The 27,106-nt window shown below is 35.3% G+C and overlaps 1 protein-coding gene and 1 non-coding gene across 5 annotated transcripts in view; both read left to right on the plus strand.

The window, feature by feature from the left end:
* Positions 1-27,106, plus strand: part of LOC134736532 (uncharacterized protein C9orf85-like) — a 257,286-nt gene that overhangs the window by 141,764 nt on the left and 88,416 nt on the right. Inside the window, exons 3-5 of one of the 4 annotated variants that reach the window (XM_063638458.1) lie at positions 12,436-12,510; positions 15,416-15,486; positions 17,465-17,587. In XM_063638458.1, the coding sequence (XP_063494528.1) occupies positions 12,436-12,510; positions 15,416-15,486; positions 17,465-17,551 (233 nt within the window). In that variant the 3' untranslated portion in view covers positions 17,552-17,587. Of the gene's footprint in view, positions 1-12,435; positions 12,511-15,415; positions 15,716-17,464; positions 17,588-27,106 lie in introns of those variants that run through there. The other 3 variants (XM_063638457.1, XM_063638461.1, XM_063638459.1) reach the window with 3 other exon arrangements.
* LOC129481437 (U7 small nuclear RNA) lies at positions 224-286 on the plus strand. The gene has a single exon (XR_008657429.1). It is a non-coding gene; the product is annotated as a U7 small nuclear RNA (small nuclear RNA).

Genomic DNA, 27,106 nt, shown 5'->3' on the forward strand with positions numbered 1-27,106 from the left:
ATATATATATATTGGTTGTAAATACATGTCCATACACATTCACTTACAGCATGTTAAATAAATACCTAGGTGAAAAATAGGTTTTATAATTAAATTCATATCTAAATCCTCGAAGAAAAGAGTTTGTGTTTTTATGGGTGTTGGCAAATTGCATCTCACCGGAAGGGACTTCTTTAACTTACCTTTTGAGAACTGAACTTTAGTCCCAACAAAACTGATTTATTAGTGTTATAACTCGTCTATAATTTGTGTAGCAGGTTTTCCGGTCTTCACTAGAAAAACCCATAAGGATACATTAAACAAAATGATTTATTATGGCATTCTTAGAGCACTGAGATACTAGAGGAGCATAAGAAATTTTGACAATTTGAAAGTTAATTACAATATTTTTTCTGTGTCAATATCTCAAGGCCTCTTGAATTTTTTTCAGGATCAAAAGTTTTATGATTTTTGGCTGTTAGTAAATCACGGAAATGTCAATATAGTCTTTTCAATTTAGATGGATTGCTAAAAATTAAAATGATATGAAGTTATAGCATTTGAGACTTCATCAGTTTATAAATTAGGAACTGAGGCCGGGTGCAGTGGCTCATGGCTGTAATCCCAGCACTTTGGGAGGCTGAGGCTGGTGGATCACCTGAGGTCAGGAGTTCGAGGCCAGCCTGGCCAACATGGTGAAACCCCATCTCTACTAAAAATACAAAAATTAGCTGGGTGTGGTGGCAGGTGCCTGTAATCCCAGCTACTCGGGAGGCTGAGGAAGGAGAATTGCTGGAACCTGGGAGGCGGAGGTTGCAGTGAGCTGAGATCACGCCATTGCCCTATAGCTCAGGCCAACAACAGCGAGACTTCGTCTCAAAAATAAAATAAAATAAATAAAGAACTGAAAGTCTTATCATTTGTTTTGAGCTTTTCTTCTTGTTTTTCTTTTTGAATGAAATATCTGCTTATTTAAAATATTTTAGTAGACCTTTTATGTTCAAAATCTTTAGGTAGGGAAAATGGGATTATACATTTAGGAAATTATAGATTGCGATGCTTACAAAAAAGTCATCATAAGTTATCAAAAGAATAATGGATGGTTCAAAAATGTCTAAATGCTTATGAAGCTGATTGTCAATGATGTGTTATTTGGAACCGTATGGGTCAATTTGACAATGTGTACTTAAGGATGTCAGGCGACATGTTACTGAACTGACTGCACTGCCTCTGTTAAAAATGTTTTAAAAACTGTCCATATATACATTTATCTCTGTGGTCTTTGTTAGTATATTTTTCACTGTTTTTAAAATATTTTTAAAAACAATTTAAAAAATCTTAAAGAAATGAACAAAACAGATGAACACTCTAAACAAGCAAACAACAGAGAGAGAGGAAAAAAAGCTCTTACCTTGCAACATGCTATTTTGAACTTAATCTGACAGAATCGCAGTCAGTCCATTGTTTGAAGATTCTCAAAAGAATTTGAGATCTTATTATTTGATTGAAAGAAAACATGGCTTTCAGTCATAATTTTCATATTTCATTGGACTTACTTTATTTTCATTGTAAAGTGGTATTTCATGACCTTGGCAAGGTTATAAAACCATTCTGCATTGATGTAGCACTTCCTATAGATGTTAGAATGACCTGGTTAGTATACCATCTCTTTCAAAGTAGTCCCAAACAATTATTAAATACATAATAATATATTTAATACTTTCTGAGATCCATAGTTTAGCATCCAGTGTCTCTAAGGACTATTACATGTTAATCCAAGGAAGAAAACGGTATAATCTATATTATGATGAAAAAAATCAATAAATAACTGAATGAACAACATTGATTAATTAATATATAGAAATAATGAAAAGTAGTGAAAATAGCAGAGTGATAATTCGCTGTCATGATATTTCATTGTAATTAATTAGTTGTTCATATTTTCTTAGTTGAAGAGATTTTGAAATTTGACTTTCCATATATTACCTGGGAGATGGCATTAAATGAAATAAAGCCAACTGTTATTATTCCCAATCAATAAAATCATGTGTATTTGTTGATAGCATGCTTCTGTAAAACAACTTTTTTGGTGGCCACACAAGAACACACATAACCATGTTGTAGGCATTTGAAAAAGGAGCATAGTAAGCTTGAAGGGAGTGTTAAAAAATGGACGATTTTACCTTCATTTGCTTCACTTAATTGTAAAATTTTAATAAAGAAAGTTGTTATTGTATTTTTAAACTTTTTGTATCGGTTTCTTTGTTCTGTCTTATTGGCAGTATAGTTTTACTTATCTTTCTCTATAAAAATAGCAATCTGCAAATAGATATATTTTACAGTGTCTATAGCCACCTATCAATTAGAGAGTATGTCATCTTCTGTTCTAAAAGACTTTAAAATAGAAGTCATTATAATGATTTAGATGTGACATTGTGTGAGTAGAAGGCTCTATGAATGATCTCTAAACATTTCTTAGGGCTTTAAGATTGTGAGACTTTCTGAATGAAGTTTGGGTATGGTAAGTTATTAATGTATGTGATCTCCTTATCTTGTCTAAATAATCATTGTTAGCATGTGTGAAGCTTTAGCAACATTCTTGTTATGCTCACTGACAGAATGTAAAGGGACTCTACATTTGGCATGCTTAGGAAATGGCTTCAGGTTTTGGTTGCAGTGATGTCTTTCTTTGTGAAGACTCTAGAACACCTTCGACTTCCTTTAGTAACCCTTATTTCTCAGAGAATATTTAAGGACTTCAATGAGACACTCACAAAAGACAGTTCCTACCACAGTGGGTTCATCACCACCGCCACCCTACTACTTTAGTGTTTTGGGTGTTTGTTGGCCACTGTGGTGCAGGAGCCCTCACTATGTCTGTGCTCTCTCCACCTCTCCTGCCAGTTGTTCCAACTCACCTTTCAGACTGATGCCAGTCAAATCTTCCTCAAACACTGCTCCTATCGTGACCTATGTGAGTGAGGGTTTTGTGGACTTTTTTTTTGGCCCAACCAGTGAAAATTATTTAACCTATTTTCCTTTTTGTTTTAAGTAAGAAAATGAAGAGTGAAATTCGGCACAGCCAAGTAATCAGCATCCAGCTGTTTCAAGTAGTGTGTAGCCCACCATCTCTTCCTTCTGTTTCATTAAATTCATTAAGTCCATTAAATTCGTCAAGGAGACAATGCTTGGTTTTATTCCCTGATGCCTAATTTTGCGTCATATTGTACTGTGTAGGCCACTTAATGTCCTCGTGGAGATAAGTGCAGTATAATTCTTAAACAAGAAATCTCAGGCTTTTGCTCAAGAACTTCAAATGTTTCCCAGTTTTCTACTGTATCAATTCTAAGTTCTGCTGTGTGGTTTACAAGATTCTCTGCTCCATGTATTTATTTCCCATGATTTCTCAAAATGTACTCTCTATCTAATTAGGCCTATTAAGGTTCTCTGAAGCTGTCATAGCCCTTCTCGCCTTTGCTTTCCCTGGAGCCCATCATCTTGCCTCTAATATACTCTCTTTTCCCCACTCCTATGTCAATCTCACCATTCTGTCCTTGAGAGACTAACTCGCACAACTTTTTTATGAAGCCCACTGTAATTATTCATGGAGCTCCTTCTTTAATAGTAAATATTTCTGTTTCTATGCTGCAAAAAAAAAATCATTCTTAAATCTTGAAACATTTTGTATTGACTCCTTAACTATATTATACATTTTAGGATTTTCATGGGTAGGAATTATGTCTTAAACTTTTTATGTTTCACAAAATCTCAAATATAAGATTGAGGACTCATCTAGTAAGCATTTTGTGGCAGAGATCTCTCTTAATTCTTCTACATATTACAAATTTTTAAATTGCATAGGCTTTAGTTGAGATACATGGCAGAAACCAATGTTTCCTTCTATTTCTCTGCATTCTCTAGCCTTCCATCTTGTTCTGATTAATGAACTATGAACACAAATGACGTCACTTCCAGCAGAAGTAGAAGCCAGCAGGTGTGTCTCCACCGTCACTCTCTTCTCCTGTGACTTGGGGGGCATGTGTTCCTGATGGCAGAGTAGCAACATGAAACAGGATTTGTATCAGATTTCAGATGCACAAGAAATACATCTGTGTTGTTTTAAGCCATGGAAACTTTGAAGTCTGTCTCTTGCAGAAGCTAAATTTAATTATCCTCAGGAGTATAAGATTCAAATGGTGGTATACATGTTTTGTGGAATCTTCATGTATATGTATATTTGTTTTATAGAATCTTCACATATATGTATATTTATTTTATAGAATCTTCAATTTTATGTACATGTTTTATAGAATCTTCAAACATTAATTCAGATATTTGTATTCTCTAGAACTCCAGAGTTCTGCAGCCTCCCTAAGAATCTCTTCAAAGTAAATTAACGTTGTTCATATCTACAGCAAACAAAGGCACCTATATAATGGTTTTCTCAGTTATAGCAAATGTTGGCTTTGACTGCATTTTGACATTAAACATTGTTGATGCCATTTCTGAATCTACTGCATAGTTGTAATCTTAGTTGGAAATACTGTTGGTTACTGGTTGGTCAAGGAGATTAACCCTGTGGTTTGAGACTTTATTCAGAGTTCTTCTTTTGGACTTGATAAAATATCTGCCAAGAGAACTTGTCCCATTTTAGGTTGTGCTGAAGCATGACAAGATGTACAGAAATATTCTGAATTCTAAAGGAAGCTCAATATTATGTAATCTCGATTTGTAGTATAATGAAAAAAGTGTGAATGAGAAAATCAAGGAGTAAAGGTGAATTTGATATTCCATAACTTCAGTTTTACTTCTGCTATATATTTCTTTATTAATAGAGCACATGGCCAGCCATTTGATAAGGAGTGATTAAAAAAATCTCAGTTACCGAGAAAAGCTATCCTTTTAAAGTTCTCTCATTTTAAAAAACACAGTTTTAAGTATCAGATTTTTTCTAAGTTTTAATGTTAACCATGAGCTCATGCTGTCACAGTGGCTTAATAAGAATTATTACTACATATAATGTGAACAAAAACCTTCATGTTTATTTTGATATTCAAAATGCAAAGTTAGACCAAGATAAAATAGTTATCCAGCTGATAAAGATATAGGTATGATAAGAGATACTTAGACAATGAAACCTCTCATATACTATTGGTAAGAATGTATTCTTCCTGGAAAGCAGTTTGAAAATGCATACGAAAATCTCTAAAAATGTATTTTTCCCCCATAATCCTAGTTCTCAAAATCTATGCTAAAAGATAATCACAGATATTATACGTGTGTATATTAATTTTTCATAGTTCTTAAAAAAACTATAAATCACTAAATGCCAAAACGAAGGTCACGATTAAATATACTTTGGTACATTTTGATGATGGCATATTTTGTAGTTGCTAATAAACAATTTTTAAAGATAACGTAAAATATTTAATGGCATGTGAAAATGTTTGCAATATTAAGTTGAAAACCGGGTATCAAACTACATATTCAATGACTCCAATTTAATAAAATTTATGTAGCTACCTTGAAAAAACGATGAACAGAAATACACAGAAACACTAACATCAATTGATGTTGGTAAGTTTTGTTTTTGCTTTATAAATTTATACATATAGAAATGAAGAATACAGACAGACTTATAGAAACCACTAAATTATTAAAATAAGCATCTGTTGCCTTGATGAATGGAAATCACCAAATTCTGAGCCAGTCGTATGGAGTGTGTTGTAGGCCTGTCATCTTTCTGTTCATGCAGTTGCTGTTACCTCAGAACAAATGAACAACAATAACAAAACTTTTCATCTTCTCAGACTACCTTACTTCATCTTAGCCACCAAGGACAGTGGAGGTGCCAGCCTCTGTGACAAGCCCTCCCTGCCCCGCTTCAGATTGGGTTGTGTGTTCTTCCTTATATATATTATAAATATATATTTTATATATAATATATATTATATACATTATATATTTTATATATAATATATATTATATACATTATATTATATATTATATATTTTATATACATAATATATATTATATATTATATATTTTATATATAATATATATTATATACATAATATATATTATATATTATATATTTTATACATTATATATTATATATATTTTATATATTATATATTATATATATATTTTATATATATTATATATATATTTTATATATATTATATATTTTATATATATTTTATATATATTTTATATATATATATATTTATATATATATTATATATATTTTTTATATATATATTATATATATTTTATATATATATATTATATATTTTATATATATATATTATATATATTTTATATATATATATTATATATTTTATATATATATATATATATATATATAAAAAATAAAGTTTCAAAAATCTCCCGATTTGGAGAGTCTGTTCTATAGGCATACTCGATATTCGCATTCCTGAGTTTTCCATAAAATGCAGATTTTATTCAGAGTGATTCAGATCAATGCAACTGGACTTTCGTCTGATTTTCAGAGAATGAGTTAATAAAATGGCTGAGATGTGTCTGGAGAAGAAGGCAAACAGATAAGATTACTTCTGTGTACAAACATGTTGTCTTTGATTCCCTTCCCAAGTTATTTGGTTTGTCATAACTTGCCATGATGATAATTAGGTGACAGAATAAATGAATGTGGTTTCACGGAAGAATGGCAGATGCAAAAAATAATAAAAAAGGCAATACCTGAGCTTGAGTAATTTTATTATTGTGCATTCAGAGAGTTTTGAAATCTATGGAATTCCTGCTGGGAAACAAATTTTCCTCACTGAATGGATCATTAAAAAGTCCATTTACTATAACGAAATGCATGTTCTGAATGCGTATACGTTTGAATTTGTAGATTTTTTTCCTTTCAAGTATAGATGCTTGAATTTCATTGATATAATTTAAAAAGAGTGAAACAAATTTCTCAATACTAGTTTTATTTTTTTGTAAATGTTGCTATGTTCAAATAGCATTTGGCAAAAATCATTGCTTATAGCATTCTGTGTAAGGAAAATAAAATGTAGTTGTCTCTCAAATTGTAAGGTATATCTTATTGTTTACTTGAAAGTTTAGTGCTGTATTTTAAATAAAATATATTCAGCGTCTTAGAATATCAGTCATCTCTGCATTTTAGAGCCAAAACCTCAAAACAAATCAGGCGTATGTGTGTAAAATATGTGCATATTTTTAACTGCTGCATAAAACACAAATATACATAACACTTTTGCATAATCCCAGCCTCTTAACAAATGTTACAGTAAGATACCAATTGGTGAGGTTCAAAAAATTAAGATGTGGATGAAAAATAAAATTCCGCCTCTCAAAAATTGCCTGGAATGCCATTTACATTTTAATTCCAAGAAAACTCAAATATCAATAAGATACTCTTTTTCGATGCTTTACTCATAATGTAAGATATTCGGGTAGTTTTTAATTTGTTTAAATTTTAGGTTTGGGGGTACATGTGAAGGCTTGTTGCAAAGGTAAACACGTGTCTCGGGGCTTTGTTATACATATTATTACATCATCCAGGTATTAAGCCCAGTAAAATCCCAACAAATTCACATATAATCTTATCCATGTGGACAGTAAATATCCAAATAAACAATTAAAATTGAGTACTAAATTTTTATAACTTACCCTGTGTGATATTAAATGAGAAAATATTTAGTTACATTCAGGTAATTGACTCAGTTCCTTGTGTCTGGTATGTAACTGTTAAAACTGAAATACAGATAAAGTAGATTATTTAATTTTTGAATTGTGTAAATGTCTGTGTGTACCAAATGAGGAGAAAAGTCACAAAACCCAATTCCCAAATCCTCGGTGTTGCATATGAGATGAAGGTTTTAGTTATGCAACAATAATGATTTCTCTGTACAGTACAATCTTTAAAAATAACTTTCAGAGTGCTGATTTTCATAATTACAAATAAGTGCAATTTAGCTAGTAATTAAAATGAAAATGTTAACAGAGGCTCTGCATTGATGCCTCATTTGCAAGTACAGGCAAATGTTTTGAGGCAATCTGTCTCCACGCTTAATTCTTACTTGAAAATTTCCCTGAAGATATTCCTTGTCTTACAAAGCGAAGTGAATTGTTTGAAAAAATATTAAAGAGTAATTTTCTAATTATTCTTAAAAAAATCTACAATTATTTGCAATATCTTAGGGTATAAGTAACAGCATAATAAACCTATTCTGGCAACAGCACCCCCTCATCCCTACCAATTCATGTATTCAGATCTACTTTATATGTCTATTCCAGAAAATTTCAAGATGTAGTAATCACTAGCAGTAATGTTATCCTTTTCAGACAGTAAAAATTTTAACTTTTTTTAATAATTGGAACAAATTACTTCTTTTAGCCAAGTATACATTTTAATGACCATACATTGTTAGCAGACCCGTATATTAGGCATATTTACTACTATACTTTGATTTACTTTGAGATCAAGCTTTGTTCTATTGTCTAAATTTAATAGGTCCAAACATTTTCTTTTGCAAAGAAAATGTATTACTATTTTATGAAGAATGTAACCAATGATTTTTCTGATGTTTCTAGTGAATTTTCTTCTGGCTTAAATAATGTTTCTTAAAATAAAGCAAGTTAAATTAACTTTGCGATATGATTTCTAGTTCTTTTCTTTTAATAATTGGAACAAATTACTTCTTTTAGCCAAGTATACATTTTAATGACCATACATTGTTAGCAGACCCGTATATTAGGCATATTTACTACTATACTTTGATTTACTTTGAGATCAAGCTTTGTTCTATTGTCTAAATTTAATAGGTCCAAACATTTTCTTTTGCAAAGAAAATGTATTACTATTTTATGAAGAATGTAACCAATGATTTTTCTGATGTTTCTAGTGAATTTTCTTCTGGCTTAAATAATGTTTCTTAAAATAAAGCAAGTTAAATTAACTTTGCGATATGATTTCTAGTTCTTTTCTCTAGTGCCATTACAAATGACTTTTACTACAGTTCTATATCATTTATAGTATATGATGATACATTAAATTTATAGAAAATGTACTCAAATTGACATCTTTTAAGAAATTTTCACTAAAGGGTGTATTCATACAAGATAGAATATGAATTCCACAATATGACTGGTTTTATATTAAAAAATTATTATTTTTAAAAATGTGTTTTGTATTATTTACATCTGGTGAAATTTAAATATGAAAGAAATACATATCCATGGTTCTTTGGGAAGTGTAGTAAATTTGAGGTCTATGTATGCTTTATTTTAATGTGAACACAGAAGACCATAGAGGTTATTATTTTTTTTTCCCTTTGGAGATAAAGCAGTTGGGTAATGGATAGCAAACCACCTGTCTTCTGCTCGGAGAATGTACTCTTGTTGCTCTGGGTTCAGAGAATCCCTCCTGGTACCCATTGCCATGTCCTATATTGTAAGTTAATAAAGTTACAGTCTAATGGTCTTTTTGAGTAAAGTACACTTCTGAGTCTCTTTTTGCCCAAAGGGTCTGTGCTATTAGTAGAGTCATTCCCAGTGCTCCTTTGATATTTTGCTTTTCTGTCCTTTCTTGTGAATGAATTAGTAAGAACAGTGATATTAACTATTCACTTCCAGTGTTGGTTCCATTGCATTAAGTGGCCAAACATAATTAATTCCTGAAATCCAGTCATTTCCTCTGTCACATTTACTAAGTCTGCAAAAGCAAAACAAAAACCCCATTTTATTAATACAGAAGAATTTTTTATTTGTTTTGGAAGTTTACTCAGTTTCGTCTTTTTCTTTAACATGCTTTTCTTGTGTAATAAACATTTATTCTCACAGCAAAATATTCATTTCAATTATGCTATCAGTTAAATAATTTATTGAATTTGTGTGATCATTTTCCTCCCTCATTTATCTAAATTTGTTAGTGCCTCACGGTTTATGAAGGGTCATAAATAGTTTACTGGATTTATCTTTTCCAATTTTAATTCTTATTTACCCATGACTGCTAAAGTGATCCAACTATTATTACTGAGATGATGCTGGGAAATGACAACGAAAGTATAGTTTGATGTACAGTTTTGTACAATATATATTTTCTTATGCTCCTCGTGTTTTTGTTGTTTTGTTTTGCATTTTTTGAGACAGAGTCTTACTCTGTCACCCAGGCTGGAGTGCAGTGGCGTGATCTTGACTCACTGCAACCTCCGCCTCCCAGTTTCAGGTGATCCTACTGCCTCAGCCTCCCGAGTAGCTGGGATTACAGACATGTGCCACCACTCTGGCTAATTTTTGTATTTGCGGTACAGACGGGGTTTCACCATGTTGGCTAGGGTGGTCTTGAACTCCTGACCTCAAGTGATCTGCCTGCCTTGACCTCCCAAAGTGTTGGGATGACAGGCGTCAGCTACTGCATGTGGCCTCTTACATTCCTTTTTAAAAGGCATTGGAAAAATGTGAACATTTTATAGTATCCTGTTGATTTTATGAATGCATCTAACTCCTAAAATTTTTTTTCTTTAAGATATATCTGTAAATGTTAAGTATTATTCATATTTTATTAACTGGCTATTTTAAAATTGAACTTTCCTCCCATTTGGTATATAACTAGCATTTTTCCACTTTGTTTTCAGAGCCTGTTTCATATTTATATTCCATGCACTCTGTTCCTCTAGGATATGTTCTTCATGTTAGAATGTAGGAATTTGCTAGGGAATATTTATTTATTAATTGTGTCCTATATGTTCAACATTGGAAAGTCACTTGGTGATCATCCATGAAAAGTCCTCTTGTTTTCTTTCCAGCTATTACACATTTTATCTATCTAGTCCCCACTAATACAGATCCATATATCTTTTCCATATAATTTTCCTTGTTTGCCCCAAGTTATCTTCTCCATTGTAAGATCTCAGCTGGATTAATTTTGAAGATTGGTAGAAAGTCCTCTCTGATACGTTTTCCATCTACTCTCATCCTGCTAGGCTCTCAGATGCTTACAGTTCCATTATTATTATTGTGTAAGTTAAACACTGTATTTTGAGTTATTGCTGTCAGTGATCACATAATGAATTATTATCTGAATTTTCTTGCCTTAAAATTTTAAGGGCCACATTATGGAACTGCTGGCCCATATTAAAAATGTGAACTCTGTGTAAAGAACCTTGTATTGGCCAGGCTCACGCCTGTAATCCCAGCACTTTGGGAGGCCAAGGCAGGAGGATCACTTGAGGCCAGGAGTTTGAGACCAGGCTGGCTAACATGGTGAAACCCCGTCTCTACTACTTGGGAGGCTGAGGTGGGAGAATCACTTGAACCCAGATGGTGAAGGCTGCAATAATTATGCCACTGCTCTCCAGCCTGAGTGACAGAGTGAGACTCCATCTCAAGACAAACAAACACAAGAACCTTTTATCACTCTTCAACGAGTGTGCATTACTCAGACTTTGAAATCTTTTTTGTCCTTTCAGGGATAACCCCTACCTCTAGAATAATTTACTTTCTAAATTTGAGTGTGAAAATCTAACAAATAAGATTTGCCTTATTCTCTTTGATCTTTGTGCCACCAAAACTTGTGAATGTTTCATTTATTACTAATTCTCTACAATTGCAAATTGCACATTAGAAAAAGTAAGTGAAATCACATTTTTCAAAGGAAATTGTTTAATTTTTATCAATGAACACTTCTTAAAATGAAAAAAGGATGAACTTCCCTTACTTTCATTTCTAAATGTAGTTACATCTTTACAGTAAGAGTTTAGGTATACATTTACAATGAGATAGTTAACAGAAAGCATTAAATATCCTGAATTGTCAGATGGGAGAGCTTTATCCACAAAAACTCCTTGATCTCTTTTGCCTGTGAGCTTTCTCAGCTTTTGTATCTCATATAATACACATTTGTTCTAATTTTATGTTGTCTGGAATCCTTTCACGTGTGTTAGATTTGCCACTTGAGGTAAATGCTAAAGATTTTTAGGATAAAGCTTATGTCACATATTTGTATATTACCTCTATTTCTATATTTTCAAAAAAGTTAATTTGTTAATCAAAAGATTGAACTTGTTAGTTACTAAACAGATTGTCTCTAATTGTTAGACAAAGAATATTTATGTGAGCAATTGACTTTTAGCAATAGCACCATAAAGATAAAGGCATATTAATTTAAACCTTAATTTTTATGGGTAAGGAAAATGATCCATAGAAATTAAATGAACATTGCAAGATGATATAACAAAATTGTTCTTTTAACCTTTTTGAAATGTTCGCTTTTTCTAAAATGTGCACTTTTATACACATTATTCATCTATTAGCATCTTCAGTACTGGATCAGTAGAAATAGTATTTTTTAAATTTTACATGAGTGGCTATTAAAGCATACAACTAGGGGTCTTTAAATTATAAAACCTAAACAAGTGATTAATCTCTCCTAACACTAAAATATTTTTAAATTGATTACTACAGTGCTGGTAATGATGTATACCTGGCAGCTGACAGTCAAATCTTATGAAGGATTAAAACATAAAGTTTGCATTAAAGGTAAGACGTCTATGTACCTTGTAACTGTTTCATCTCAGAAAACAATATAACAACTTCCTTTTTTAACAACCAGTATTTCTTTTTTCACAAACATAAATCTGTGAGCTATTAGCAAACACTGAATTGACATTCCATTGAAAAGATACACACTGAAATTTACAGTGTAAAATACATTTATGTCCTCTTTATGGAAAACACAAACACACACCTACACATGCACACATACACACACACTCACACGGAACTCTATCAACATAGCATAACTAACTGCAAAGTATGTATCTAACTACAAACATCGTTATGTGACAATGATTCTCTCCTTGACCAAGCTCTTTTCAGGCTCCTCTGAACTCCTCTCAATTAGGCCCTGACTTTTGGGCTTCTGTGTTTATCTCTGCATTGTCCAGCTTTAGCAAGAATCGTGCTGAGTCAATTTATAAAAGCACCCCTCCATCCCCAGTTCTTGGTCTGACTACTCTCTGAATTTTATCACCTGGCCTGTCTTCAGCAAAACTCCTTAGGTCAGCTGAATAAATAATTACCATACCTCCTAGTAATTGTCCATCCACCAGCCCCTGATCCTGCTCCTTTGCTATAAATCCTTTTTTCTTATTGTATCCGGAATTAAGCCCAGTGTCTCTCACCTGCTACAATCCCCCATTGTAGTAGCCCATTTTGAATTAAGTCTTCCTTATCATCTTTAACAAGTATCTTCAGTAATTTTTCTTTAAGATAAAAATATATTCCAGCAATTCAGTTTTGACACATTTCCTTTTAGATGTTTATCATTCTGCTTTCTTATTAGCAATTAAATCATAAAATATAGTTATATTCACCTTTAATATTTGCACACTTACAACATGTAGTCTTCGAATCAATAGCCCTAACACTTAAAATGTGCTTCAGAATGGCCTTTTCTCCTTAAATAAGTTTTTCTTAGCCCACTGGATAAAAATGCAAGTTATTGTATTGAATAATATAAACCGGTACACATGTCATAAACACTGTATTATATATGTCTGCACAAGACAGAAGAATGCATTTTCCCCCTCAAATAGACATTTAAGTTCTGAGAATAAAACAATACATAGGAAGTAACAGAGGAGGTTGGACCCCCCACTGAACAAGATGAAGCCCCTCACCTGGTCCCCTGTTTGTCCTCTGTCACATCACCTTTTCAGTGAATTCAATACCAAGCCTTAATGCTGCAGTTAGACACTAAGCAATGATCTTTTGTTCATTAACTGTATACTCCTTGATGTTCAGCTCTCATTTACACAATGTCAATATGCTTCTTGCAGTTCTTTTTGCTCTTTCAAACAAACTGTGACCTTTAATTGAAAGGAGAAAATTAGTTGTGATACTGTGGCAGGAGATACCTTCTGGGATTTGAATTTGCCAGAAAAGATAGTAGCTAAGAGTTTGGTGCTGAGAAATGTGGGAGTAGAGAAAAAATAAAGTGGAAATAGAAGAAAAGTGACATGTGAAACATATTTATAATAAACAGATTAATATGAAATCTACATAAAGAGAATAGACTAATGATGCCTGAATATAGCATTCATTGTCTTCTATCTCAAATTTTTATTTTCAAGGACTGACAGTAAGCTGCTTGTGTGTAATGATAACTGGCTTTTTTCCTTCCTTTTCTTTCTGAAATCATGCTGTTGGCGGCTAATCAGTCATAATAATAATGTTACAGTGTCCTCAGCACTTGTCCTCCTAAAAGCTTAAAGAACACAAAATGTCCTGGTTCACTCATCGGTTTTATTTTTCCCAAACTCCATATCCTTCCATTGCACAGTCTCTGGGCCCAATTAAATGATTTTTAAAAATTAGGTTAGCAAAAAGAAAAAAATGGCCTGTTTTTTGTAGATGCAAAGACTAAATGGTCCCCCTACATTGAAGAGCTGACACAGACAATGATAGCAGAAAGATGAAAGAGCAATAGAATCCTTGCATGTGCCCCCCCACCTCCCCTTCCCTCTTACTCTTTGTAGGGACAAAAGAAGGCAGCATTCCTTTTTCCATCATCTGCTGTCACAATACTGACTGGCTTGCCTTGCAAAATTACCTCTAGAATGACACAGAATTTGTACCAAGTGCAGGCAGATGACAAAACTGAAGATCAAATAATATGCAATTGAGAAATGATTTTTAGGTGCTTTTCAAAGCATTAAAGGCTTCTAGGTATTGGCCTCGAATAGTGGTGTTTATTTCATGAATGCATGAAATGGATCTGGCAATTTTTCAATAATATTGACAAACATTACCTCCTCTTTGAAGCCTTCCTCAACTTGCCCAGCCAGAAAAAGTGGTCTAAGGACTGCTCTTATCAGAAGAAAGCTTTAGGCCAATATCTGATCATCTAAAGGATCTTGAAGGATTAAAGTTACTGAATATTTGAAATAAAGGCCATCTGAAAATTCTGAAATATATGATCACTATCTGTTTTATTCCATTTACCTATTGCGACATGACAAACCACCCCAAACTTAGTGACAAAATGTCAATCATTTTATTATGCTTAGACTTTCCGTGGATCAGAAATAAAGGCACATTGCAGGCATGGTTTTCTCGGCTCCATGTCAGGGCCTACCCTGGAAAGCCTTGACTGGCTGGAGGTGACTCACACTTGTGAGTCATCTGCAGGTTTCTCCATCTGCGAGTTGGGTTCTTGGGCTGGGGTGACTGGCAGGCTCAGCGGGGACTGTCATCAGAGCACTTACATGTCCTCTTCCCAGGAGGCGTGGCATTCTCACAGTACAGCTGCTGGCTCCCAGGGCCTGTGTTCTGAGAGGGAACATCCAGATAGTAGAGATTCCAGAAAGCCAGATAGAAACCTTATGCCTCTAAGGATCTTGCCTTGGAAGTCACATAGCATCACTTCTTCTGTTATCTACAGGTCAAAACAGTCACAAGCCTGCTCAAATTCGAAAAGAGGGGACGGAAATGGAACCTCTTCATGGGAGGAAGGTAAAAGAATTTGGTACTATCTTTAAGACTACCACATTACACCAATGGCATCTTCTCCACACTTTTAGCACAGCCTCTCTGCAACTCGATGATCTGCAATTTGTTTTCTCTTCTCCCCAAGTGACTATGAGCTCATGCAGGGCAAAAATTATTTATAACCTTAAAAAATTATATTTTAAGAAACTGTTTATTAAAATGAGACACTATAAATATTGAATGAAGTTTACACACACACACACCTAGAGAAAATTAAAATGCTAATAATCAATCTAAAGTCTATGGTTTAATCTCTTACTTAAATACAGTCATTTGCATTTGAGTAACTTGACAGTGATGCAGGGCAGGCGACCCCCCAAATTGGGGTTTAGCCCACCAGGGTTATTGGCTTCACCCAGGAAAGAATTCAAGGGGGAGACAGTGGTGTTAGACAGCAACTTTTATTGAAGCGGCAGCGTACAGCAGTGGCAGAGGTACTTCTCCTTGTGGAGCAGGGCCACCCCATAGACAGTGAACTCAGAGTAGTGGCCGAGAGCCAGTTCTGTAGTCATATTTATACCCACTTTTAACTACATGCAAATTAAGGCGGGATGATGCAGAAATTTCTAGGAAAAGGATGGTAACTTCCAGGTCTTGGGTCATTGCCATGGAAAGGGGTGGTAACGTCCAGGTGTTGCCATGGCAATGGTAAACTGATGTAGCACACTGGTAGGCATATCTTATGTAATGTTGCTTTTGCCCCAGATGCCCTGGACCTTTTAACTAGTCCTCAATCTGGTCCAGTTTCCACGTCCCTGCTCCAGAGTCGAGTACCGCCTCCTACCTCAATGGGCAAGAGTCTAGAAAATTTAATCCTTAAACCTGGTAACTTACATAATTATTTTTCTTTGGATGCATTATAATTGTTTCAGGGTTTCTAGAGATGGACAATTGAGAAGGTGGCAGTCTTGCCTATTTCTAGCAAAATTTCATTAAATAAATGCTGGCAGACAACAACAAAAAAGCCCTAAAAAGAGTGTTTGTTATTTTGCCCTCCAGGTGCAGATTGAGATGTGACTTTTATCAATCAAGAAAATTGATCATAAGAAAAAGGAGATTGTGACTTAGAAGCTTTATCTCTAGATTTTTCGTTTATATTCAAAAGTACATTGACAGTCCTCTGTTCCTTGAACAAGACAACATGCCTCTTTGCAGAGCTCTTGCATTAGCTTTTCTTTTGTCTAGAATGTTTTTCCATAGTATATTCGTGCCTCATTCTGTCACTTTTTTTTTTTTTTTTTGAGATAGAGTTTCGCTCTGTTGCCCAGGTGGAGTGCAGTGGTGCGATCTCGGCTCCCTGCAACCTCTGCCTCCTGGGTTCAAGCGATTCTCCTGCCTCAGCCTCCCTAGTAGCTGGGACTACAGGCAGGTGCCACCATGCCCGGCTAATTTTTTTCAGTTTTTTTTTTTTTAGTAGATATGGGGTTTCACCGGGTTAGCCAGGATGGTCTCAATCTCCTGACCTCGTGATCTGCCTGCCTCAGCCTCACCTCCCAAAGTGCTGGGGTTACAGGCGTGAGCCACCTTGCCTGGCCTCTGTCACTTTTTAAAAACAACAGCTTAAATGTCAATGCATTGTCCTTTTCTAACTATACTTTATACAGTCCTTACTCCTATCACTCTATCTAGTTTTGTCATAGTATTTACCTAACAGGAAACTACTTATTTATTTAAGTCAACCTCCCTTACTGGAATGTAAACTGCATGAGCATAGGGCCTTTCAGCTTTATCTTCTACTACCATTCTAGTTCATAGTACAGTGACTGGTGCATAATACGCAATATACATTTGTTATATAAAAGAATGAGTACAAAGCATATAAAGACAACCTCCATTGTACAAGGGCATGGAGAAAATAAATAAGGATGCATTTAATGAATTTATGTATTGAACAACTTTAAACATCACATCTAAAGAGCTTAACAAGTATTTGTTTTTATAGTTTTTGCTGAAGCACCAAAATAGAGGCAAAGTTTTGTGGAGGCCAAGTGCTACCTTATTCTCAAATGGAGTTTTAGACCATCCATGAATTACTTGCAAAAGGCACGTCCTGAAACTCTGCACCACTAGACCATCGTACACCTTTAATGAATTCTTAGATGCATTTTATATATGATCTATGTCTATAAAAATGAATTCATTAGAAGACATTTTAAAAATGGGAATTTCCCTGGACAAAGAGTTTTAGGAAAGTGGAGCATTTCTTTTGAAGCCATGTGAGGAGAGCTTTTGGAAAAGCACTAAGGAATCTTGATATGTATGCTTCGTGCTTCTGTAGACAGAGGGTTGGCACCTGACTCAGATATAAAAAAGTCTCAAGGTTTTATCATCGCTGGCAGAGCAAGAGGAGAGATGGCCAGAGTGGAACACTGCAACCCACCCACTGATGCTGGGGCGAAGACGCCCTGGGCCAGACCTGTAACACATAAATAGAAAGGAGCTGGACTTGAGGGTCTTGATTTTGAACAGGACGCTATCAAAAGTCCCCACCTGGGAAATTGTACTAATAGCCCCCAGCTGGGAAGTTGTACTAATAGCCCCCACCTGGGAAATTGTACTAATAGAAGAGTCAGCGTGGGGTGGTGTGTTAGTTTGTTTTCATGCTGCTGATGAAGACATACCCAAGACTAGGCGATTATACAAAAGAAAGAAGAGGTTGAATTGCGCTTACATTTCCGCACGGCTGGGGAAGCCTCACAATCATGGCGGAAGGCAAGGAGGAGCAAGTCACATCTTAACGTGGCTGGCGGCAGGCAGAGACAAGGAATGAGAGCCAAGTGAAACGGATTTCCCCTTATCAAACCAGCAGATCTCACGAGACTTATTCACTACCATGAGAGCAGCATGGGATAACCCGCCCCACAGTCCATCTCCCACCAGGTGCCTCCCAGAACACGCGGGAATTATGGGAGTACAATTCAAGATGATATTTGGGTGGGGGCACAGAGCCAAACCATATCAGGTGGGCTGCCAATAAAAAGGGGCGGGCGTGTGTTAACGCTTTGGAGAAGGCATTGTTTCTCAGATAGGAGCTACAGGTGAGAGATCCCAGCGACAGAAGGTCGCCAAGGAATCTGTGGGAGAGGAAGTAAGAATTTGGCTGTCCCCAGTTGTTTGAGACTGGGGAGAAGACGATGAGAAAAGTTTTAAATTGGATGAGAGGTTGATGCTCAGATATTAGGCAGAAAAGAAATTTTATATCCTTGAAAAATGAGAGTTCTTAATAACTAAGTAGAAAAAAATGTCAGATTGGCCTCATATTTCATCTGGGGATAAATACAAACAGTTCAAAATTAGGGCAGTAGTGAGAAAAAAAAGTGGTCACTCTGCTTTTAACCTGACAACTCTTATTCGGTCAATTTAAATGTTATACAGGTTTCAGATAAAATACTAATAAGTAAAACACCTATGATAGAGTTCTGGGTAAAATGTACAACATTCTGTACTTCATAAAGAATATAAACTCAAGTTTATTATATATATTACATGTTCTCTCTGTATTCTTTCTATATAATCTAATATATGTATTTTCTCTAATAGTAATGAAAAAAACCCACACATATAGGTATGTATAGAAAAAATTGGATGCTGACACACCTAAATGTTAAGATAATTTTTTTTCCTGGGATTGATTTAAATTTTCTTCTTTATATTTATTTCCTCTGGCCCTGGAGGTGTGTATACTTTACTCATTCTTTGATGCAAATACTTTTTTTTTTTTTTTTTTTCAGATGGAGTCTCACTCTTGTCGCCCAGGCTGGAGTGCAGTGGTGCTATCTCGGCTCACTGCAACCTCCTCCTCTTGGGTTCAAGCGATTCTCCCGCCTCAGCCTTCCAAGTAGCTGGGATTACAGGTGCCTGCCACCACGCGCTGCTAATTTTGTATTTTTCGGTGAGACAGGTTTTGCCATGTTGGCCAGGCTCATCTTGAACTCCTGACCTCGGATGATCTGCCCACCTCAGCCTCCCAAAGTGCTAGGATTACAGGTGTGAGCCACTGCACCGGGCCACAAGTACTTTTTTGAGTCCTTTGAAGGTGTCTATTGGAAAATGTGATTACACTTCCCAGGAAGCAGGTGATAATCTCTCCTTAAGCCCCCTTGACAATGGGTGGTCCAGCCGCCTCTTGGGGTTGCTTGGTCCTTTGGCATGATTTAACATTTCTTAGGCAAATTTTTATTTTCAGGCAGCCCCTCGCTGGTTGATGAGAACCACCTGCATGCTGTTGCCCCTGCTGATGAGGGAATTCCAGCTGGTTCCAGGGCTTCTTGTGCTTTCTCTGCACAGTACTTTCTTGTTATTACCATGGCCTCTTGCCTTTATTTCATAGGCCTTTGTCAAACCCTGGGTAACAGTTTTCCTAAATATCCAGGGCTCCAGGAGGCCCTTCTTCTAGGCTTAAAACTCTCCTAACTTCTTCCCAGTCGGGAAATTGAGACTTAGAGCAGACCAACAACTTTCTCCTAAAATAAATCACCTCCTCTATCTGCAACGTAGGTCAGCTTCTCTAACTCTTTTACCAGCTGGAGTCCAGTGATCTGCTAAGGTCATATGTGTGCACGTGTTGCTGGGTGAATCTAGCTTTCTGTAGACTATGGGAGTGGTTGACATACATTTCCTAGGACTTCGTCATACACATAATGGAAATAATTCCATGTGAGCATACCATTTTTAGCTTACTAAATCCAAAAGTATATTAAAAAGTACTTTATGATAAATAGAAGAATAGAAGAATATCTTCACTTTGTAAAAGTTTTCAATGTTCTAATTCACTCATTAACAGCAAAAATCACACAAATATCTTGATAGATGCTGAATAAGAATTTTATAAAGCTCATTATTTATTTTAAAAATTGAAACAAACAACTTATAAAGTTGAATTTCTACCATATTATGTATTTTTTAAATTCTCGTAAAATTGAATGGAAACTTCCTTAATGTGTTAAAACTTTATACCAAAATATAATGTAAATATAAATATTTGATGCATATACATCAAATATCACATTTGAAGATTAGATACATTATCTTAAATCAGGAGCAAAACAAGTGTCCAATTTTAATTATTGGATTTCAATAAATCACTTGAAATTAGGGCTAATTCTTTGGAATTCACGTAAAAGAAATACGGATTTTGAAAATTTTGAGAAAAAATAAAACAGTAAAACTCTGTGATTACAGAGATATGATCTGCATGAAATCCTAGTAGAATTAACAAAGAATGAGCGTTAATAAGAGAACTGAACAAGCTTGCTAAACATGAGGTCAACTTTCTCAATTCTTCAGCATTCATTTAAATAAGTAATGCCAGCCAAAACAAAAAATAATGTAATATAAAACAATAGCAACAACATTTTAAAAGTGTTTAGAAATTAACCTTGGAAAGAAATCTACAAACCTTTATAATAGAAATTTTAAAATTGTAATAAATGAAATTAAAGACCTAAATAAATGTGGAGATCTATTATGTCTTTAACAATATAAAAGTTTTTATTCCAAAATAACCGTGTAAGTTCAATGTAATTTCAATAAAGATTCAGTAGTACCTTTGAGGAACTGAACATATATATGTATATACAAAATATACAGATACAAAAATATCTGTGAAAAAGTCAGCTGACAATAAAGAAACAGGATATCTTCTTAGTGATACATAAATGTATTACAAAGCCTAAGTAATAATATTATAGGAAATAAGGAGTGAAAATATTAATGTAACAAAATAGGGTTCAAGAGCAGACCCCTTGATCTGGGAACTAGATAAAGATGAAAGTGGTATCATCTCCAATGGCAAAAGGTTGAATGGTTCATAAATTGTTTTGGGAAAACAGACTTACAAAGTATAAAAATAAAACTGGTCTTCTATTTCACAGCATATACAAAGGAGGACTCCTGATTGATTAATGATTTAAATGCAAATAGTAAAACCATAAAAAATAATGGGGCTATGGAGATTCATTACAGAACCTTAAAAGCACAATGTATATGGATTTAACTGCAATGGATTTATCAACATAAAAATTCAGGATATTTTTCCAGCAATGAATATTACAAAAAGTATTAACAGATGGACGACAGATTGGGAGAAGGTATTTGCAAAGGGTTTAATATTAAAACTATACAAAGAATGTCTTCCAAGTAACCAAAAAGATGAAAAAATTAGTAAGGAAATTGGCAAAGGATATAAATGGCACAAAATGACTGAAAATTATGTGTATAGATGTGCAACCACATGAGTAATCAGATAAATGCAAAATAAAATAAAATACTACTTCACAGTTATTGGAGTCCCAAAATGGAAAAGAAACTGTGTTGATAAGAATATGGAGAATTGATGCTTGTCATCTATAGCTTGTGGGAACGTAGACTGGTGCAGCCTTTCTGGAGGAAATTACACAGTGGTGGATTTACAAATGCTTATATCTTACTACTTAACAGTGTGATATTTGTTATTTTATTCTGGAAAAATCTTGCCCCCATTCCAAGCGGGGACATGTTTTGTGGAAATAGGTAATTGGAGGCAACATAGCTATTTATTATTAGGGGAATGAATAAAAGCAAAATGTGTTGATTGCATACTATCGTTGTATTAGTCTGTTTTCATGCTACTGATAAAAACATACCTGAGACTGGGAAATTTACAAAACAAAGAGGTTTAATTGGACTTACAGTTCCACATGGCTGGAGAGGCCTAACAATCATGGCATAAGGCAAGGAGGAGTAAGTCACATCTTACGTGAATAGTGGCAGGCAAAGAGAGAATGTACCAGCAGGGGAAATGCCAGATGCTTATAAAACCATCAGATCTTGTGAGAACTCACTCATTATCATGAGACCAGTAAGGGGGAATAGCCCCTATGATTCAATTATCTCCACCTGGCCCCGCCCTTGACACCTGGAGATTGTTACAATTCAAGGTGAGATTTGGGTGGGGACACAGAGCCAAACCATGTCAATGGTATTCATACTCAACATGTCTGATCTTAAAAACTTCATGTTGACTAAATAAATAGAAAAGAGAATATTGATAGCATAGTAATAATTACAAGTACCTTCATAAAACATTATTCTTGTTTTAGAAAAAATTCTCATACTGAAAAAAAAAAACCAAAAACATGAAATCAAGCATTTATTCCATTGATAGATGAATGGGGGTAGGACTCTGGGAGGAAGGTGAGAAATATAAGATAAAATATATAATAAAATAAAACAAAATGGGGCCCTTCAGACTGATGGTGAACGTGTATCATGATTTATGTGAAATGTTTAATTCAGTTATTTGGACCTGTAAAAATCAAATATGGGGTAAAAATTAAATAAAATTTTATTTTAATGCATAGCAAAATTGGTTAGGAAGACAGATCCTATTCTACTATCAGTCTCTTTTTTGGAAATCCCTTTACAAACAGTAGACTGTTGAGCATTGTTTCTTCAAATTTTCTGTATGTGAAGATTTAAAATATTAGGCATTTTTGAATATGGAATTGATAATGTATGGTGAAGGCAGTTTCTTTGTGTGTTTTAACAATGCTATCCAATGCACAATGAGTATGTAAAACATTTCTGTCAACTTCAAGTCTGCCATTCTGTTCTATTACTTGCCAATATTTTCACTGCATGAAACTAATTTCTTTGTTTCTGAGGAGTTGATGACTTTCTGTAACATATTTTATGTACAATCCAAAACAATCCATAAGCACTCCCTCCCCACATTCCCTGTTTTTCTGTTGACATTCAGATTCAACACATTTATAAAATTAAGGACTGTTTTGCCAATCTCAGGTACCAGGTGTACTACACTTTGAGGGTTATTTATTTTCTTTAAAGTCAGACTGGATTTTGGCCCATACTTCATTTGAACTTCTCTCTTTGCATTATTTGTCTATAGGAGAAATATTGATTGGAAAAGCAGTGTAGAATAAAGTTAAATGTCCTATATAATTTTTCCTAAGTAATTAAAAATGAGTTTTTTTAAAAAGCGATGTTAAAATTGTTAAGTAAAATCCAATATGACTGATTCCTGTATTGACTTCCCAAGGATTAAAATCTCATTAGATAAGCATGTAATATATCTTACATGATAAAGTGTCCATAAGAGTAGCTAATAGTTTTCTTAGCATGTAACATTCAAAACTGAGCAATTAATAATATGGAGTGACCAGTAGCTAACAGTATTTAAATTTAATGAAACCTTCACAAATTCATGTTCTTCCATTTCACAGAAGAAGAAAAGGCTGATATTTAACAGTATTCAGTTTTTTGGGGGAATACTTTTTAGGAGTAATAATATTTTCTAAGTGCTTATTCAAGATAAGTTTTACATTATGGGAAAATGCAAGTTATTAATTCTCATTAGATTTATTTAGTGTTCTGTCACTCTTACATTTTTAGAGATTTTTCCTAATAAGATATGTATATTTTGGCATCCAACCTCTCAATATCTTGCATGGTATTTAATATTGATATAGATATTCCTTTTTGTTATCCTGGAGTTTGAAAATACCAGCTTGTGGTATGTCCTTTGTATATTATGAATTAAAATATTTGCCATTCTTTAAAATACCATGTTATCCATGATTCATCTTTTATTAACATTAAATCCACAGACTGCCATAAGCATAGTCTTATCACAGTTTCTTCTCACCTAAGTATTTAACAATATAAATCAATGTGTTAGATGTTCTTTCATGTGCTACTAGGGAAAAATAACCGGCTTTTAAATGATTTTTAGTTGTAATTATAACAATAGCTATAGTTCTTCTCCTGATGGCTTTTTTTTCCCAGGTGGCCTATTTTTATCCTGACATTTTTGTCCATCCTATGAATTTCATCATAGGGAAGGAACAGCAGTTTGTCTTAGAGCAGCTCAATTTCAATCTCCAGGTGACAAGCTGATATTTCTTTCCTTTGAAGAAGCTTTTAATATGATGGGTTAAATGTCAAGGAAAAAAAACCCATCATATATTGAACCTTGATAACCTCATTTCTCTTAATATTAATAACATTGACATTTGATTTTTAAAAAATGTTCTATTTTTTAACAGATGTCAAGATTTTTAAATAATGCATTTATTTAGGTATCTTGCACCTTGTTACAAGTCATTTAGTGTAATCACAACATTTTGGTGAATAGAAAAGAAATAATCAACTTCAAAGGTATTTACTCATCTTCAGCTTACTGATAGTGTAAAAAGAAAAACTGAATTATTACACTAAAAATTCTGTGATAGACTGTATTCATTTTAGTTTAAAAATGGTTATCTACTATGAATAATATGAAGGAGCAGAAAGACTAGAGTTGAAGAAGAAATAACTTCTATTTATTAGATGATAAAAAGAAAGTAAGTTATAAACAGGAGAGTTTAAAATGATTTCTTAAGTGTTACTGGCTTCTTAAATACATTTTACATTACTTTTTTTAGACACACAACTATTTAAATATTGAGGAAATAGAACGTTATATGTTTACTATCTGTTTACCTAAGACCATTAATTATGCAACAAATATTAAATGTAGTAATGTGTCTGGAATTGGTGGGTTCTTGGTCTCACTGACTTCAAGAATGAAGCTGCAGACCCTCGCGGTGAGTGTTACAGTTCTTAAAGGCAGCGTGTCTGGAGTTTGTTCTTTCTGATGTTCGGATGTGTTTGGAGTTTCTTCCTTCTGGTATGTTCATGATCTTGCTGGCTTCAGGAGTGAAGCTGCAGACCTTCGCGGTGAGTGTTACAGCTTATAAAGGCAGTGTGGACCCAAACAGTGAGCAATAGCAAGATTTATTGCAAAGAGTGAAAGAACAAAGCTTCCACAGCGTCAAAGGGGACCCAAGCAGGTTGCCACTGCTAGCTTGGGCAGCCTACTTTTATTCTCTTATCTGGCCGCACCCACATCCTGCTGATTGGTCCATTTTACAGAGAGCCGATTGGTCTGTTTTACAGACCAGAGAGCCGATTGGTCTGTTTTACAGACCAGAGAGCTGATTGGTCCATTTTGACAGGGTGCTGATTGGTGCGTTTACAATCCCTGAGCTAGACACAAAAGTTCTCCACCTCCCCACTAGATTAGCTAGATACAGAGTGCTGATTGGTGTATTTACAAACACTGAGCTAGACACAGAGTGCTGACTGGTGCATTTACAAACCTTAAGCTAGATACAGAGTGTCGATTGGTTTATTCACAATCCCTTAGCTAGACATAAAGATTCTCCAAGTCCCTACCAGATTAGCTAGATACAGAGTGCCGATTGGTGCATCCACAAACCCTGAGCTAGACACAGGGTGCTAACTGGTGTGTTTACAAACCTTGAGCTAGATACAGAGTGCTGATTGGTGTATTTACAATCCCTTAGCTAGACGTAAAGGTTCTTCAAGTCCCCACTAAACTCAGGAGCCCAGCTGGCTTCACCCACTGGATCCCATACAGGGGTGGCAGGTGGAGCTGCCTGCCAGTTCTGCACCTTGCGCCCGCAATCCTCAGCCCTTGGGGTGGTTGATGTGACCGGGCGACACGGAGCAGGGGGCGACACTCGTCGGGGAGGCGTGGGTAGCGCAGGAGCCCACGGTGGGGGCACGGGGGGTGCTCAAGCATGGCAGGCTTTAGGTCCCGAGCCCTGCCCTACTGGGAGGCTGCTAAGGCCCTGCGAGAAATCGAGCGCAGTGCTGGTGGGCTGGCACTGCTGGGGGACCCAGTGCACCCTCCGCAGCTGCTGGCCCCGGTGCTAAGCCCCTCACTGCCTGGGCCAGCGGGGCTGGGCCGGCCGCTCTGAGTGCAGGGCCGCCACGCCCACGCCCACCTGGAACTTGCCCTGGCTGGACGCGCAGCCCCGGTTCCCGCCGGCACCTTTCCCTCCACACCTCCCCGCAAGCTGAGGGAGTGGGCTCCAGCCTTGGCCAGCCCAGAAAGGGGCTCCCACAGTGCAGCGGCGGGCTGAAGGGCTCCTCAAGTGCAGCCAGAGTGGGCGCCCAGGCCAAGGAGGTGCCGAGAGTGAGCAAGGGCTGTGAGGGCTGCCAGCACGCTGTCACTTACCAAGCCTGAAAGGTGATTTTTTTTTTCAGTTTTACAGCATAAAACAAAATCTGGTGCCGCGGGAGATGTGATTCATGACTCTTACATAGCTTTAAAATGAGGAGGAGATATGGGAGGTTTTTAGCCTCTTAAATAAATGCTGCAAGTATAGCTTACTCCATTTATCCTTTCTAACAATCGCTATACACACAAACACAAGTATGAACACATATAAGATGTGTAGTCTATACTTTTAGGATGGTAGCCACTAGCCACGTGTAACTACTTAGGTTTAAATTTAAATTCATTAAATTTTAATAAAATAAAGAGTTCTTTTCCTCATTTTCACTAGTCCCATTTTAAGTGCTCAAGAGTCACCTGTGGCTGCTGGCTTCCCGATTGAACAGTACAGGTCTAAAACATTTCCATCATCGCAGAAAGTTCTGTTGGACAGTGCTGCTAATTGATTTCTCAGTGTGGAAGGAGGTGTCTTTAAACACTTTTGATTCTTTCATAACATTACTTTCAATATTTTAATATCTAGTCATACATATTTTCCACTGGTATGGAGGTACGATATGC

Source organism: Symphalangus syndactylus, chromosome 4, assembly GCF_028878055.3.
Source record: "Symphalangus syndactylus isolate Jambi chromosome 4, NHGRI_mSymSyn1-v2.1_pri, whole genome shotgun sequence".
Classification (NCBI taxonomy): Eukaryota; Metazoa; Chordata; class Mammalia; order Primates; family Hylobatidae; genus Symphalangus; species Symphalangus syndactylus.